This window comes from Loxodonta africana, chromosome 3 (assembly GCF_030014295.1).
Source record: "Loxodonta africana isolate mLoxAfr1 chromosome 3, mLoxAfr1.hap2, whole genome shotgun sequence".
In the NCBI taxonomy this organism is placed as follows: Eukaryota; Metazoa; Chordata; class Mammalia; order Proboscidea; family Elephantidae; genus Loxodonta; species Loxodonta africana.
Genome location: NC_087344.1, coordinates 33,075,982 through 33,093,132, shown reverse-complemented (window position 1 = coordinate 33,093,132; position 17,151 = coordinate 33,075,982). Strand labels below are relative to the sequence as shown.

The following is a 17,151-nucleotide window of genomic DNA, read 5'->3' as shown; positions in this document are numbered from 1 at the left end:
GGTGGCAGTGGGGCTTAAAGGGGGAATCCGCCGCCGCAGGCTGCAGATTTATTGGCGCCTGGGGTCAGCGCAGCTCCACCCTCCCGAAGCTGGGGATGGGCCGGACCCGCACCCTTTCCTTTCTGGACTGGGGTAGACAGGCCGGGGCGGGTCAAGTGTGCGGTTGTTCGGGGTGGGGGTGGAGAGGCTCCCAAATGCCTCCCTCGCTGCACCTGGCACTTGCCCTGGCCCGGGCTGTTAATATCTCCCACTGACAGGTGGAGAATTTGAGGCTCGGAGGGGGCATGTCACTGGCCCAAGGCCACAGAGCTGGGGGCAGCAAGCAGCTTTAGGATCCACACCCAGCCTTGTCTCCCTGTTCTACTTGTGTACCTTGAACTAGGGGGAGCTCATTCTCCCACAGGACTGGGGCTTGCTTTCAGGGCTGGGGAACCCCATAAGGAAAACTTGCCCAGCTTGAGCCCTGACGACAGGCAACTGGACCCACCCTGTTTCTCTAGAGCTCAGGTGGGGGACATCCCCAAACCCCACCCTCAGGCTGAGTGGATGAGTAACACTCTGGGTTCAAGTTTTGGTTCTGGCTACATCCCTGGGAGTCTGTTTCTCTCTGGGTCACAGTTTCCCATCTGTAAATGAGGATAAACTCGCTCTTGCCTCAGGGACTGCTAACCTAAAGTTTGGCAATTCAAACCCACCCAGCAGTGCTGCGGAAGAAAGGCCTGATGATGTACTTCCCTTAAGATTACAGCCAAGAAAACCCTATGGAGCAGTTCTACTCTAAAGCACATGAGTCTCCATGAGTCAGAACTGACTTGATGGCAACAGGTTTGATTTTTCTTCCAGAGGAATACACTGGACCTTTGTAATTCAAAGCTGGCTTGTAGTAAGCACCTCGTTCATCATTCTTTCCTTCATTGATTCCTTCAGCCAACATGCATGGCGGCAGGCAAGGTAGGGGTTGATGGAGGTCATGGGGTGGGAGGAGGCAGTATCAATGGCCGTAAATCTGAATCAGTGAAGACTCCTGATTTCCCCCAGAGGTTGGGTCTGGTGTGTCCCCATCACTCAAAGGCATGGAGGGGGGGAAGTTCTTTGCCTGGGGTCATCAGCTAATGGACCCAGTGCCATCATCTCAGGGCCCTTTCCTGAGGGACCCAGAGGGAGTCCAGGCAGGTGGGGCTGGGGACTGATCATTCTTTGAACCAGGGAAAGGCAGTGGAGACTGTGGCCTTTGACCCCACCCCACCCTTTTAGAGTAGGTGGAAGACCCTTCTGGAAAACTTGGAGGGAAAGGGGTGATCCTGGCAGGGATCCTCTGCCTGAAAAGTTATGCAGATGTCCACAGATTGGTCCTGTATCCCCAGGGAGGCTCTCCTCTTGCCAGCTCCACCTCTTGTCAGCTCCATGTCCCCCCACTGTCCCCCCTTCCGTGGGTGTCTCAATTGCAGGCAGAAACCTGGGCTGAGAGTCCTGTTCCTTCAGCCTGCACATGAACTGAATGTCTACTGTGTACAGGGCCCCATGCTGGGAACTGGGGACACAGTGGGACAGGTAGACCCACTCTGCACGTCAGCTCGGGGCACTGACTTAGCCTGCAGCTCAATACCCAATTCAGAAGGTAAAGGATGACAAAAGTGAGGCCAGGAGAAGGATGGAGGTGAACTGGGGGGGAGGGGGTGGGCAACTCTGGAAGGTGGGGACTCTGAGAGTGGGCTGCTGGAGGAGGTAAGCAGAGACTAGCTGCAGAGGAGTAGCCAAGCATGGACAGAGCTGGTGGCAGGGGGCTCCAGGCAGGCGGAAGGGCAGGTGCAAAGGCTCTCAGATGGGTAAAGCTTTGTGAATTTGAAGAAGAGCCAGGAGGCCAGGGTGGCCGAGGCAGACAAATGAAGTGTTGGGGGGGGGGCACAAGGACCTGATTCTGAGGGTGCTGGGAAGCCACAGGAGAGTTTGGAGTAGACCAGGGGCCTGAAAACCCCTTAGGACAAGAGCTGAGAGGTGCAGCGGGCAGATCCAGAACATTCTGGAATTCAAGGTGCAGGATGGGGAGAGGGACAGAAAAAAATCCCAAAGGAGCAGCCACTGCAGACAGCCTGATTGGAGGACATAAGTGGCAGTGTCAGGGTGCTGTGTGGATGGGTGGCAGCACCCTAGGAACACAGCAAGGGGCAGGGGTGAGGGGTTGTGAGTTCCACAGGCCCCAGCACTGAACTGTGGGTGAACTTGGTGGTTCGTGTGCCATCTGTGGGCTAGGAACTAACCACAACCCCCACAGCCAGGATTTGAACCCAGGCCATGTGGCTCCAGAGCCTGTCTCTGAACTAAAGCCCTGGGGTCAGTAAATTTTGCTCTTGTCTGTAAGATTCTACTATTCTATGTTCTGAAAGTCCCAAGACTATGGTTCCCAACTCCATGTTTCCCAGATAGTCCCTCCTGGTTTCAGATCTGGGTCTCAGGTCTTCACCCTGGAACCCAGGTGTCCTGACTCAGGGGCTGAGGTGCAGAGAGAGGCAGGAAGTGGCTGCGGGTCTCTCCTTCAGGGTTCCCAGCCCTGCCCATGTCCAACACCTGGCCATGCCCAGGAATAAGACCTGAGAGCCCACAGAACCTGAGGAGGTGGGGAGGGACCTGCTGGGGTATATCTGGAGTTCCTAGGTTAATACCTGGGCTCATCCTTGGGCAGGCAGGGTGAGCCTGGCAGAATCTCACCTCCATGGCCCCTAGCTAATGAGAGAGGGCAGTACTGTAGAATCATCGAGCAAGTCTCCCCAGCCACATGCAAATGCTACCTAGAAGATTCCTCCCATCTCCATGCCTTCGGTCTGGCTGGTCATGACACCTAGGAACCTCAACAGCCAAGGCTCAGCTCAGTAGGCCTTGTTGCCTCTAGCAAGCTCTAAGTAGGGTCTGGCTGCTCTTCTCCCTGTGAGGCAAAGCCAGGGTCTGGCTGCCCTATCAAGCTGCCAAGCAGACCAAGCATAGGCCCCGGCATGAAGTAGGGTTCTAGGATGAAAGTCACTGGAGCACAGGGAAGGTGGGTGAATGGGGGGTTGGGTAGAGGATGGATAAATGAGTGGTGGATGGACAGATGGACGAGTGGGTAGATAGATAAATGGGTGGGTGAGTAGCTGGCTGGCTGGCTGGCTGGGTAGACGGTAGGTGGACGAGTCATCCAACAGCGGAAGGATCCAATGCTGAACGGAAGGGTGGGGAGCTGGCAGAGGCTGGAGGGATTTGTGGGCAGATTCATGCAAAGCTCAGTAGAGCTCAGGGTAGATGAGTGGATGGATGGATGGGTGGAAGGTTAAGGAGCTGAGGGTTCACTCATCTTTGTTTCAAGGTTGGCCTCATCCCTTGGATGGTTAGGGAAGAGCCCTTGTACCGGGTTCCCAGACAGTACCATGTGAATGGAGCCCTGGCAGTGGTCCAAGGCACAAGGACGGGCCTAAGCTGGGAATGAGGGTGCTCTGGGCCACCCCCAACTTTCCAGACTCTTACTGGTGCATTCTGCAGGATGAGTCTCCTGGGCTCTCAGCCTCTAGTTCACCTGATGCAATTCCAGACCTGAGGGGTCACCACTCCCACTTAATGTTGGAAGATACTAGGGATCAGAATGGGGAGTGACTTGCCCCAGGCACAGCCATCATGGTCTGAGTCCAGACCATGGTGCCCCACCTTGAGGTCATCATGGGTAACCAAGGAGCCCAGATAATAGCCTAAAGAGGACTGGTGTTTCCTTCCTGCAGGGGTATATGGTTCAAGCTGGGAGAGGGGCGGGTAAGAAGAGGAACACTGAGGAGCAAAGTCCATAGTCAAGGACATTTCTCCTTCACCTTGTTGCACTGTCATAGATAGCTTCCTCGTGGTCTAAGATGTCTGCTGGTGTGCCAGCCATCATGCCCACGTCCTAGCCAGCTACATATACTGGCAAACATCTCTTCTGTTTTTATCACATGGTCATCCCTAACTGAAAGGGAGGATGGGAAATGTGGGTTTTTTTCTGGGTGGCATTCTATCCAGATGTAGAAGGGGAAGGAAAGTCTACTGGAGGAAGATAGTTGTTTCTCCCAGAAACCACGAAATGAAAGATTAGTAAAATCGACTAGGCAGAAATTAAAAATTTCAACCTGGTCCTCCAAAATGTATTCTAAGGTACGCGAAAAGATGGACGATACTGGAAGAAAGTTTTTACAACTATGATGTTTTTAGGTGTCACTGAGTCGGTTCCAACTCATAGCAACCCTATGTACCATAGAACGAAACACTGCCATGTCCTGCACCATCCTCACAATCATTGCTGTGTTTGAGCCCATTGTTGCAGCCACTGTATCAGTCCACCTCTGACTGAGGGTCTTCATGTTTTTTACTGATGCTCTACTTTACCACGCATGATGTCCTTCTCCAGGAACTGGTCACTCCTAATAACATGTCCAAAGTACATGAGACAAAATCAGTGTTTCAAGTCCTCTTTGCTTTCAGCAAGCAAGGTTGTGTCATCTGCATATCACACCTATAGCATAGAATTTTGCAGGCTTTGCCCTGCATATGTAAAGAGGTATTACCAAAAAATAAATGACCAGCAGCCACAGGGACGTGACTCTGAGGGCGCTGGGGAGCCACAGGAGAGTTCGGAGTAGGCAAGGGGTCTGAAAAGCCCCCCAGACAGGAAATACAGGGCGATTAGAAGTAAACAGATCCAGAACATTCTGGAAGTTGAGGAGCAGGATGGAGACGGGGCAGAGCAAATTCCGAAGGCACTGCCACTGCAGACATCCTGAGTAGAAAGGGTAGGAATGGAGGACGTTGCGGCAGTGTCAGGGTGTTGTGTGGGTGTGTGGTAGCACCCTGGAGACACAGCGGGGGTCAGGGACGAGGGGTTGTGAGTCCCACAGGCTCCAGCACTGATCTGTGGGTGGCCCTGGTCACTCATGTGCTGGCTGTGGACTAAGAGCAACCATGCCCCCTCAGTCGGAATTTGAACCCGGGCCACATGGCTCCAGAGCCTGACCCTGAACTTCAGCCCTGGGCAAAGTAAATGCTCTTTTCTGTAAAATTCCATGATTCTAAGTTCCGACGGTCCTGAGACTATGGTTCCCAACTGTGTTTCCTAGACAGTCCCTCCTGGTTTCATATTGGGGTCTCGGGTCTCCTTCCTGGAATCCATAAGTGCAGGATGAGGCAGGAAGGGGTGGAGGGTCTCTCCTCCCCGGCTCCCAGCCCTGCCCATGCCCAAAACCTGGCACCTGATTATGCCCAGGAACAGGACTTGGGAGCCTTCAGCACCTGAGGGGGTGGAGAGAGAACTGCTGGGTAAACCCAGGGTTCCTGGGTTAATGCCCTGGCTTATCCTGAGGCAGGCAGGGTGAGCCAGGTAGAACATCACCTCCACAGCCCCCAGGCAACAAGAGCAGGAAGTACCACAGAATCAGTGCGCAAGGCCCCTCAGCCACATGGAAATGCTACCCGGAGGAGCCCTCCCACCTCCATGCCATCAATCTGGCTGGTTCTGACACCTAGGAGCCCCAACACCTTCTCAACAGCCAAGGCTCGGCTCAGTGGGCCTTGTTGCCTCCAGCAAGCTCTGAGCAGAGTCTGTAAATGTTGTTCTCCCTCCTGGGAAGCAGAGCCAGTGTCTTCTGTCTTATCAGGCTGCCTGGCAGACCTAGCATCGGCCCCGGTATGAAGCAGGTTTCAACGATGAAAGTCACTGGAACACAGGGATGGTGGATGAATGGGGGTTAGGTAGAGGGTGGATAAATGAGTGGTGGGTGGACAGATGGAAGAGTGGGTGGATAGATAAATGGATGGGTGGATTGGTGGATGGAAGGGTGGGTGGGCTGGTGGATAGATGGTTAAGTAGGTGGGTGGATGGATAGTGGATGGAAAGAAGGGTAGCTCGGTGGATGGATGAATGCGTGTGTGGGTGGCTGATCCGATGGGCAGATGGTGGGTTGGTTAATGGGCAGGTGGTAGAATGATCCAACGCTGGCTGGAAGGGTGGGGAGCTGAGAGTGCGTGGAGGGGTCTTGGGCAGATTCATGAATGGATGAGTATGTGAGAGTGGATGGGTGGTGCAATGTTAGGGAGCTGGGGGCTCACCCATCTTTGTTTCTAGTTGACCCCATCCCTTGGCCAGTTGGGGCAGAGCCCCTGTACCTGGTTCCCAGGCTGTGCCATGTGGGTGGGGCCCTGGCAGAGGTCCAAGGCACAGGGAGGGACCTAAGGTGTGGATGGAGGTGCCCTAGTAAGCCCCCCCACCAACTTTCCAGACCCTACTGGTGCATCCTCCTAGATGAGCCTCCTGGTCTCTCAACCTGATGCATCTTCAGACCCGAGGGATCGTCACCCTCACTTAGCATAGTGAGATAATGCGGCTCAGACTGGGCAGTGACTTGAGTCACTTGAGTCCAGATCATGGTGCCTTACCTCGAGGTCGCTGTGGGTAACAGAGGAGCCCTACGTAACAGCCTAAGCAGGGCTGGTGTTTCCTTCTCCCTTGTGTTCCAGAAACGCAGGTAGATAATTCAAGTTGGGACAGGGGTGAGAGAGAAAAGGACCGCTCCACAGTCAACTCAGCTTTTTCTATCTTATTGCTTTGTCATGGACGTCTTCCTTGTGGTCCAATATGGCTGTTGGTGCACCAGCCATCGTTCCCACATTCCAGCCAGCAACATATTAGTCCACGTATCTTCTGCTTTTATCAAATGGTCACCTCTAACTTAAAGGGAGACTAGGAAATGTGGGGCTTTTCTGGGTGGTATCCTACTACTGAAAGGGGTGGAGAAAGGTAATCAGGAGCAGCTAGTTTTTTTCTGACCAGAAAACACAAAATGAAAGATTAATAAAAGCTACTAGGTAGAAGTTAAAAATTTCAATCTGGTTTCCCGAAATATATTCTAAGGAACATGAGAAGATGGATGACAAACTCAAAAAAAGTATTTGCAACTACAGCACAGGTTTTTGCAGACGTTATCCTGCGTAGGCAAACAGCTCTTACAAAACAAATGACCGCGGGGCCTGAGTCTGAGGGACTAGACAAGGAGTCTGAGAAGTCCCCAGAACAGGAGCTGAGGGGTGGGGAGAAGTGAGCAGATCCAGAACATTCTGGAATTTGAGGTTCAGGATGCAGACAGGAGCAGGGCAAATTCCAAAGGCACAGCCACTACAGACATCCTGAGTAGAAAGGGCAAGAATGGAGGACATTGCAGCAGTGTCAAGGTGTTGTGTGGGTGTGTGGTGGCACCAAGACACAGCAGGAGTCAGGGACAAGGGGTTGTGAGTCCCACAGGCTCCAGCACTGATCTGTGGGTGGCCCTGGTCATTCACGTGCCAGCTGTGGACTAGGAGCAACCATGCCCACTCAGCTAGGATTTGAACCTGGGCCACATGGCTCCAGAGCCTGACCATGAATTTCAGCCCTGGGCTCAGTATATGCTACTCGTCTCTAAGATTCCACGGTTCTGAGTTCTGAAAGTCCCAAGACTATGGTTCCCAACCATTTCCCTGATAGTCCCTCCTGGTTTCAGATCCCAGCCTCAGGTCTCTACCTGTGCCACAGTGGTCCTGAGTCAGGAAGAGAGGTACAGGGTGAGGTAGGAAGGGATTGGGGGTCTCTCTTCCAGGGCTCCCAGCCCTGCTCATGCCCAGGAATAGCACCTGGGAGCCCTCAGCACCCTGCAGGATGAGCCTTCTGGTCTCTCAACCTCTAGTTCACCTGATGCAACTCCAGACCTGAAGGGTCACCACTCCCACTTAACACTGGATAATACTAGGGCTCAGGATGGGGAGTGAGTTGCCCCAAGCACAGCCATCCGGGCCTGAGTCCAGACCACAGTGCCCTACCTAGAGGTCAACATGGGTAATAGGAACCCAGATAATAGCCTAAAGAGAGCTGGTGCTTCCTTCTTTTGTTCTAGACATGCAGGAGTTGATGGTTCAAGCTGGGACGGGGGCAGGAGGGAAGAACACTACAGAGTCCACGGTCAAGGACTTCTCCTTCCACTTTGCTACTCTGCTGTGGATGACTTCCCTGTGGTCAACAATGGCTGCTCATGCACCAGCCATTGTGCCCACTTTGCAGTCAACTAAATGAGACATTTGCAGGCTTTGTTCTTCCCATGTGGAATTCTTACAAAAACAGTAAATTACCAGCAGCCCACCAGAGGAACCAGCTAATGCAAAATAGAGAACAATGAAATGTCTCTAAGCTCCGGAAATGGGGCCCAGCCTTCTCATGAAGAGGAAAAAGCAAGTTAAAACCAAAAGATGTGATTTCTCACCCATGAAAGTTGATAAGCGTGTGTTGGTTATGCTAAAAACAGGGCTTGTGTTTGAACGCAGTTGGGTGACTGTTACATCTACGACGGGTATTTGGCAAAGTGAAGACCAGGAGTTTTTTCTGCAGGTCCCACCCACGCCCTTCAAACCTACTGAACCTTTTCTGCACAGAGCTCAGTGCTCTGCCCTAGGAGGACACGTGGTCCCTGCCCTCTTGCACTCATAGTTCGGTGGCAGGAAAGAAACAAAACAGTCATGCCAACAGACGTGAATAACTTCCATGATAGGTCAAACGGGGTGACGATCTGGGAACGTTCCAGAAAGAAGGCTTAGCAGGCACAAAGGGCGAAGTGGGAAGGAGACAGCTGCGTTGGAGGAACAAGTATGAGGTTCCCATGAGAACAGCCACCGCGACATGCACAGGACTGCCTGGGCTGTGGTTTGAAGTGGCCTATTCTGGCACCCACTCAGGGTGATTTGGCCACTCAGCTCCTTCCCAAGGGTACAGAAATGGGAAGGTAAGACAGTCTGTAGGGGAGTAGTGCTCTGTCCTGGGCACCCCCCCACCACCTGTGACTCAGTTTCCTCCTGACTTGTATGATTACTGGAAAGCAAGGCTCAGAAACCTGGGGCTGCTCAAGGTCACACCCCAAGGGCAGAGGAGACTAAGGCCAGGGCTCTGAACTGGGCCTCTACACCTCATCTGTGCTGGCTCAGGGAGAATGGGATTAGTTTCTTCCTGGAATTTTCCAGCCTGAAGCGGTTTCCTGGAGACAAATACTCGCGGTGAGGACCTGGCTGCCTCCTTGGGCAGGATTAAGGCAGCCCGAGGGGTCCCCAACAGGGGTAGGGGGGTGACCCTCAGCACAACAAGCTTGTGCCCCTGGGGGCCCCCTTGTGTCAACTTGGAAGTTTCTCCAGCTTCTAGGGAGGTCCCACAGGGAGGGGAACCCTGGTTGGGATGGAAGAAAGGGAGTCCACTGGAACTCCACCATCCTGGCTGTCTCCCCCAAGCTATCACCAGCAGAAACTAAAAACTGAAGACTCTGTTCCATGAGGCAAGAGAGATTTGGGCTCTAGTGTACTCCAAGTCACACACCCTCTTACAATCGCCACTCAGACTAACCTGGGCCCCACAGCACAGAAGCCAGGATTGGAACCTGGGCAGGCTGACTCTAGACCCCTCCCTGGAGCCCTCAAGGGCTGAAGAGGCAAGAGGGAGCTGGCAGGGTCCACCCCTGGATGCCCCCACTGGGGTGGTGGCTCTGGGCCCCACTGAAGGAGCGAACATGCGGTTTGCTGGAACGCACAGGGGCTGGAGCCGGCAGGAGCACAGGTTCATGTTCAACACTGCGCCCTTTTGATTTCTGTATGGCAGGCAAAGAAAACATCACCTAGGCCCCCAACGTCAGTCCCCGAGGAGTTTATTGAGTGGACCGGGGGTGTGGGAGGGGATACGCCTAGAAGAAGGTGTTGGGCCGCTTGGTGGTGAAGCGCGGCTTGTGCTGGCGACGCAGGACCCGGTGGGGCAGTGGGAACTTGATCTTGGAGTCCTGGGGGAGGAGTAGGCAGGGTGAGCAGCCAGCTAGGGGCCTCCGAACCTCTTCCCGGGTCACCGAGGTGTGGCCACCCCCTGAGCTGCTGTGTCAGACCCAGCCCTACCAGCCTTTCTGGGAGGTCATCCCCTCCCTCCCCCAGTCCCGGGGACCTGGATACTCACGTGGAACTGCTTGACTGCAGGCCGGCGGCACTTGCTGGCCGCAATCTCCTCTACCTTCATGATCTGGATAGAGTGAGCGCGGGCGCGGTGCCTAGCGCCCATGTCGCGGTCTGCCAGAAGAATGAACACAAACCTCCTACCTTGTACCACTCAGTCCCGAGTGACCCCACACGGTTCTGAAGCCTGGCCACCAGGGGTGTAGAACCTCCATATTCACTCTGGGGGGCATGGGACAGCTCCCCAAAGGCGACAAGGTCCATTTGCTGTGTGCACCACTGTTTAAACCGCCGCTACGAGAAACTGCGGTTCTTGGGTTTGGGTGCAAGCAGAGGCACGGGGTTCTCAGGTGACCTGGCTGGTGAACCACACTGGCAGGCACTGGAGAACAGGTTCTGGGGACACGCAGCCTCAGGTGGGAAATGGCACAGGCTCCCAACTAGACAGAGAGCTGGACTAGGCTCTGGGGAGCAGAGCTGCTCAGACAGGGAGCTCAGCAGATCCCCAACAACCCTCAAGGTCTGCTTCTTGCCAGGTTCCAAAGAAAGGCACGCCAGGAGCATAGGGTGTCCTCTGCAAACCTGCCACCCACCCCCGTCCCGATGTCTTCTGTATCTAGCCTGCCCGGGTCTGGGGGAGCGAGATGGGGTGCTTACAGCACTGGGTGACAGCGCCTGCAGTGGTCAGGTCCCTGTACTCCCGGTACATGTTGTGGGTCCCGCTGCGGGAGTCGTAGCGCAGCCAGATGCCGAAGTTCTTCACCCGCAGTGGGGATTTCTCAAACACCTGCCCGGGTGAAGGCTGGGTTGAGAAGAGGCAGAAAGGGACCTCCACTCTCACCACACCTCAGGAGCCCAGCCACCCGGCCTCCTCCAGGGCCCAGTTCTCAGAGCCTCAGTTTTCCAATCTCCACACCATCAGGCAACTAGGGAGCCTGCAACCTAAGGAAAACCCCACAGTAACAGCCCACAGCCTGGGGCAGGACTGGGCAGGGCTGCTTCCCCCATGTGGACCAACAGAGCTCCTCCCCAGACAGCTCCCCCTGGTCTGGGCCTGGTCTTATGCACCAAGTCAGTGCCTGTCACATCAGAAGTACCCAGGTGACAGCGCCACCCCGTGTCTCCTTTCCTGAAGGCACCTCAGGGACCCAGCACCGTTTCTCCTACTTTATAGTTAAAGTCTGGGGAGGTTCAACTGCCTCAGTGAGGTGTGGCCCCTTCCAGCTGCACCCCTCTGTGTGCTCAAACTTTCTCACCAGGGACTGGACACACCGTCCTCATAGAGCACAACCAGGCTGTGAATTGCGTCACTCCCAAGGATGCTGGCTGTCCCCCCCATTCCCTGAAGGCAGAGCCACACCCAGACCTTGCTCCGCCCCACGCCTGGAATACCTGCCCACAGTACACAATCTCCCCCGAAGACTTCTTCATCTTCTTCAGCTGCGACACAAAGTACCAGAAGCGGGACTTGGCAACAACGTGGTTGGGGGCGAAGATGCGCATGCGGTAAAGGGGTGGAGTCTGACACTTGGGGGTAGGCAGGCAGCGCCCCACCACCTTGTACTCACGAAGCTGAGGGGGAGAGAGGACAAGAGGTGGGACCATCACCCAGAGCCCTCAAGTGGAAGACACACCCACCCCCTTTCCCAGCCCAAAGCATCACCCCACGGCCTCCTGGGGAATCTGTGCAGGAGAGCTCTTTGTTCTGCTTGTCAGAAAAGCTGGACAGGGCTTTCCAGGAGAGCTCAATGCTGCTCTCCCTCCCCTTTTCTTCAACAACTTTATGGTAACAGAGATACAAAGAATACAAACAGAAATAAACGTACACATAGGGTGAGGTCTGGGAAAAGTCCCTGCAGAGAGACTCAACATCTGAAGGAGACAAGCTGAAGAGATCCACCCTTATCAACCAGAGAAGTCTTCAACCTCCCCCTTCCCTTGACATACAAAGCAAAGCTGAGGCCTCCCTGGGTGGCTCAAGAAGTTAGGTTTAGTGCTTGACTACTAACTGAACGGGTGGCGATTCAAATCCACCCAGAGGAACTTCAGAAGGGCTGGCAATCTGCTTCTGAAAGGTCATAGCCAGAAAAACCCTATGCAGCAGTTATACTCCATGGCAGTTAACAAAACCTGTGATTTACACTCACAATCTCAGACTCCCAAGAGCAATCCCTGTCACACAGTCACTTTGCAAATCATCGGCCTGACAACTCCTTGCCCCAGCTTTGAGCTACTGCCCTTCCACACAGAGGCCCAGAGACAGGAGATGACAATCCTGGGACCTCACAGCCTTCTCCGGGCACAGCCAGGACAGGAACCCAGGGACACTCCCAGCCCTGGGCTCCCAGCACTGCTGCCATGTTTCCGGTACCTGTCTCAGTTTCTCCAACTGCAGTCCGCGGGGTTCGGACCAATCACAGCTTCCGGTTTACAGACTCAAAGATGAGAATGTTTTATCAAATTCAAGCCCAATCTGTGTTATGGCGGCAGAAAGGAGCCACCTCCATAAATGATCCGCCAAACTATTACTAATATTAATAAAAAACGGCAACAAATATCACAAACTTTCAGCTACTACTTTCAGCTCTGGACCTGATCTGCCGGTCTTGCTTCTCCCTAGGATCTAATCTTCCAAACTATTCCTTCCCCACCATGTCCGCCTTTTGGTGGTTAAACAGGCTCGGCCGTCCCAGGAGATCGTGCACCGTAGACCTCCACGCCGCGAAGCCTGTCCCTTACTCCGGAGCGGGGACCCGACCTCCTCGGACCAGAGATCCCGGAGCCCGGCCGGGGCCGCCCACGCGGGCCTCCCCACGCGGCGCCGCCATGTTGGCTTGACCAGGACGATAGCAGCGCGCGGACGACGAGGGCCCAGGAAGGAATGAGAGCACCGACCTGGTCTGCGACGCCTCCCGGAAACCCTAAGCAAATCTGCACCCTGCCCCACGACCCCCGGCCCCGCAGAGCCCGGCTTACTGTGCCCGATGCCTTCATGGCGGACCCTCCGTACTAGTCTCGACCCGCAAAAGGAAGTCGTTGCTCTCGCGCAGTCGCTCACTACGACTTCGCTGCCGGAAGTCCTGCCCTCCCGAGGCCGCGTACCCATTGCCTCCTAGACCTGGCGCTCAACCAGATTCGCTTCTTCATTGGCTACGGGTCCACCTACCACGCACAACCTTGCCGCTTTTCCCAAAGAGACTACATCTCCCAGGAAGCAGCGCGGCGATTCCCTCTTGTTCACCCGGGGCCGTAAGGGAACGTCCACGCGCTAGGCACGCTGGGAGCTGTAGGCGCTTTGGCATCTCGTCGGGCTGTCTTGGAGTTCCACTGCCCCGGGATGCTAACGATATTAACCCGGACTTTTTGGGCCCTGAGATCCGCTTGTTTATGATGAGACCCTGGTGTGTCTCCTCACTTGGAGCTTCTTCTCCGGGAGATGTTTTAGGGAGGTCCCGAGCCATGGACATGAGAGTTCTCATGTGTAAAATGGGAATAATACTAGTATCTTTTTCTTAGACGTGTTGCAAGAATTAAATGAGAGAATCTGCATAAAACGCCGGGCACAGAGCAGTCAACCATTAACCCAAATGGACGTTCATTAAGCGCTTGAATGCTAGTTATTATTGTTATTGCGGTCCAAATTGTATTTCGGTGTTGTTAGTTGCCTTCAAGTCGCCGGAATTGGAAACCCCCATGCATAATGGGATGAAACCCTGACCGGTCCTGCATCATTCCCATAATCCATTGCAGATCGAACCTTTGTGATCCATAGGGTTTTCATTGGTTGGTTTTTGGAAGCAGATCACCAGGCCTTTCTTCCTAGTCTGCCTTAGTTTGAAAGCACCGCTGAAACCTGTTCAGCATCATAGCAACACAGAAGGTTACAGGGATATATCAGTGGTGGCAGTGCACGAGGTGCATTGGGCAGAAATGGAACCCAGGTCTCCCTCTTGGAAGGTGAGAATTCTGCCACAGAACCACCTCTGCCCTCTGTTTCTGTTTCATAGGAGCTGATATTCAAACCCCGACTCAGTTGCTTCCTGTTCCTGGAGGGAGGTGGCTAACTGACCAAGATGAAGCCCTCACCTTCCAGGAGCTCCCAAGTTTAGTAGCTTGCTCAGGCAAAAGGAAGCCCCGGTAGGGGAGACCAAAGGTGGAAAAGGAAACACCTCACACGATGTGATGTCAGGGCTATGAAGAGCATGTTACCATGAATATCACATTTAACATTTGCATTTATAACGACCTAGATTAAATTGATACCAACCTAACTTCAGTCAGAAACAAAAACTCTATACTTAAACCGTCCCTCCCCTCCTTTAAGTTGCTGTTATACCCGGTTATATCTTTAATATATCATGTGCCCTGTAAGAATTTTTTTGTCATTGAAGAACATCTTATATGTGTTATATAACCAAAACCGAACCAAACCCATTGCTGTCTAGTTGATCCCGACTCATAACGACCCTATAGGACAGGGTAGAACTGCCCCATAGAGTTTCCAAGGAGTGCCTGGTGGATTTGAACTGCAGATCTTTTGGTTAGCAGCCATAGCACTTACCCACCACGCTACCAGGGTTTGCATGTTCTGTACAGAGGCACAATATTTCAAACCCAACAAATACATTGTTATGATGATTACATAATTTTATGTCTAAAGGAGCTGAGAAAAGAAAGAAGACTGAGTATATGTTGATAGAGCAGAGACTTTATTAATCTTATCACCATTTCAGGTTTCTTCATTTGTTCCTGTGGATTTGAGTTACTATCTGGGATCGTTTCCTTACTCCAGTACAGCTTTGCTCCCACCCACCTCCTCTGTGCTGTTATGAAGTACATTGCCCCACGCATCTGTCAGTTTGTCATACTGTGGTGGCTTGGAAGCTATGCCACCAGTATTTCAAGTATCTGCACGGTTACCCATGGTGGACACGTATCAGGGGAGCTTCCAGACTAGGAAAACTCATGAAAAAATTAGTCAGTGAAAACTTTATGAATAGCAGCGGAACATTGTTGTCTGATATAGTGCTAGAAGATTAGCTTCCCAGGTTGGAAGGAACTCAAATACTGGGGAAAGGCTGCCTCCACAAAATAGAGTCGACCTTAATGATATGAATGGAGTCAAGCTTCCAGGACCTTCATTTGCTGAGGTGGCACCACACTCAAAATGAGAAGAAACAGCTGCAAACATCCATGAGTAATCTGAAGATGGAATGTAGGAAGTAAAAATCTAGGAAAATTGGAAACCTTCAAAAATGAAATGGAACGCATAAACATCGATACTATGCTGGGAATGACAACTCGAAGAGGAATGGTGTTGCATGCATCACTGAAAAGAACATTTCAAGATTTCTCCTGAAGTACAATGCTGTCAGTGATAGGATGATATCTATACACGTACAAGGAAGACCAGGTAATCCGACTAATATTCAAATTTATGCACCAACCACTAATGCCAAAGATGAAGAAATTGAAGATTTTTACCAACATCTGCAGCCTGAAATTGACCAAACATACAATCAAGATGCTTTGATAATTACTGGTGATAGGAATGCCAAAGTTGAAAACAAAGAAGAAGGAACAGTAGTTGGGAAATATGGCCTTGGTGATAGAAACAAAGCCAGAGAACTCATGATAGAATTTTGCAAGGCCAACTACTTCTTCACTGCAAATACCTTATTTCAACAGCATTAATGGTGACTACATACCTTGCCAGATGGAATACACAGGAATCAAATCGACTACATCTATAGAAAGAAACGATGGAAAAGCTCAGTACCATCAGTCAGAACAAGGCCAGGGGCTGACTGCAGAAAAGACCATCAGTTGGTCACATGCAAGTTTAAGCCAAAGAAAATTCGAAAAAGTCCACAAGAGCCAAAGTATGACCTTGAGTATATCCCACTGAATATAGAGACCATTTTAGGAATAGATTTGATGCATTGAACACTAACGACCAAATACCAGATGTGTTGTGGAATGACATCAAGGACATCATATATGAAGAAAGCAGGAGGTCATTAAAAAGAAAGAAAAGACCAAAGTGGATGTCAGAAGAGACTGAAACTTGCTCTTGAGCGTAGAGTAGCTAAGGTGAAAGAAACAAATGATGAAGTAAAAGAACTGAACAGAAGATTTCAAGGGGAAGCTCGAGAAGACCAAGTAAAGTATTATAATGAAATGTGCAAAGACCTGGAGTTAGAAAACCAAAAGGGAAGAACAGGCTCAACATTTCTCAAGCTGAAAGAACTGACGAAAAAATTCAAGTCTCGAGTTGCAATACTGAAGAATTCCATGGGGAAAATATTAAATAATGCAGGAAGCATCAAAACAAGATGGGTGGAATACACAGAGTCACTACACCAAATATAATTGGTTGACATTCAACCATTTCAGGAGGTAGATATGATAAAAAACCAATGGGTACTGAAGGAAGAAGTCCAAGCTGCACTGAAGGGGAATGGCGAAAAACAAGGCTCCAGGAACTGACGGAATACCAACTGAGATGTTTCAACAGATGGATGCAGTGCTGGGCAGAAAAAAAAAAAAAAAAAAACCAAATTCATTTCGGTCCAGTCTATTCCGACTTAATAGAGACCTCTAGGATAGAGTAGCACTGCCCCATAGGATTTCCAAAGAGAGCTTGGTGGATTTGAACTGCCGACCTTTTGGTTAGCAGCCAGCTCTTAATCACTAGGCCACCAGGGCTTCCAACACGGGCGGGGAGGGGCGGATTTGAGTAAATTAGCCAATGCCTTTTTGAGGGACATTTAGGTTGTGGTAATTCGGAATATCGGTGGGAAAGGAGCATCATCCGGGTCAGGGGACCAGGCCAGCCCCCGAGTTGGTTCAGACCTCCTCCCTGGGCTGGACGTTAGGCGGGAGGGGATCCCATCCAGACGGCGCTGTCGCGAGTGTCCACCAGGTGGCAGCAGAGTTCTTCTCTGCCTCTGCCCGGCAGCTGCCAAGTTCCAGGACAAGGCTCCCCCCGCCCCCCTTCATCTCGTGGAGCAGCCGTGGGTTCGAATTCCACCTAGTGTTTCCTGCTGCATTGCCGCTCTGGGCCTCAGTTTCCCGATTCGTAATAAAATCCAGTTGCTAGTGACTCGATTCCGACTCATAGCGACCATGTAGTCCCTTCCCCCTGTGCGGGACCTCCTG

The 17,151-nt window shown here is 52.3% G+C and overlaps 1 protein-coding gene and 1 non-coding gene across 2 annotated transcripts; both read right to left on the bottom strand.

Moving 5' to 3' along the window:
• Positions 1 to 9,681: 9,681 nt before the first annotated feature.
• Positions 9,682 to 13,097, bottom strand: RPL18A (ribosomal protein L18a). The gene is made up of 5 exons (XM_003413022.4): positions 12,967 to 13,097; positions 11,383 to 11,562; positions 10,648 to 10,777; positions 9,995 to 10,104; positions 9,682 to 9,827 (listed from the first exon to the last, which is right to left on the bottom strand). The coding sequence occupies exons 1-5, from the start codon at positions 12,982 to 12,984 to the stop codon at positions 9,735 to 9,737; spliced, it is 531 nt and encodes a 176-aa protein (XP_003413070.1). The 5' UTR covers positions 12,985 to 13,097; the 3' UTR covers positions 9,682 to 9,734.
• LOC111751524 (small nucleolar RNA SNORA68) lies at positions 10,189 to 10,320 on the bottom strand. Its single transcript, XR_002786638.1, has one exon. It is a non-coding gene; the product is annotated as a small nucleolar RNA SNORA68 (small nucleolar RNA).
• Positions 13,098 to 17,151: the final 4,054 nt, after the last annotated feature.

Coding starts and splice junctions, on each gene's coding strand:
- RPL18A (XM_003413022.4), bottom strand. Junction 10,105..10,647: donor AGGCGCTGTCACCCAGTGCT/GTAAGCACCCCA, acceptor TTCTTCTGGCAG/ACCGCGACATGGGCGCTAGG. Junction 9,828..9,994: donor CTGCAGTCAAGCAGTTCCAC/GTGAGTATCCAG, acceptor CTCCTCCCCCAG/GACTCCAAGATCAAGTTCCC.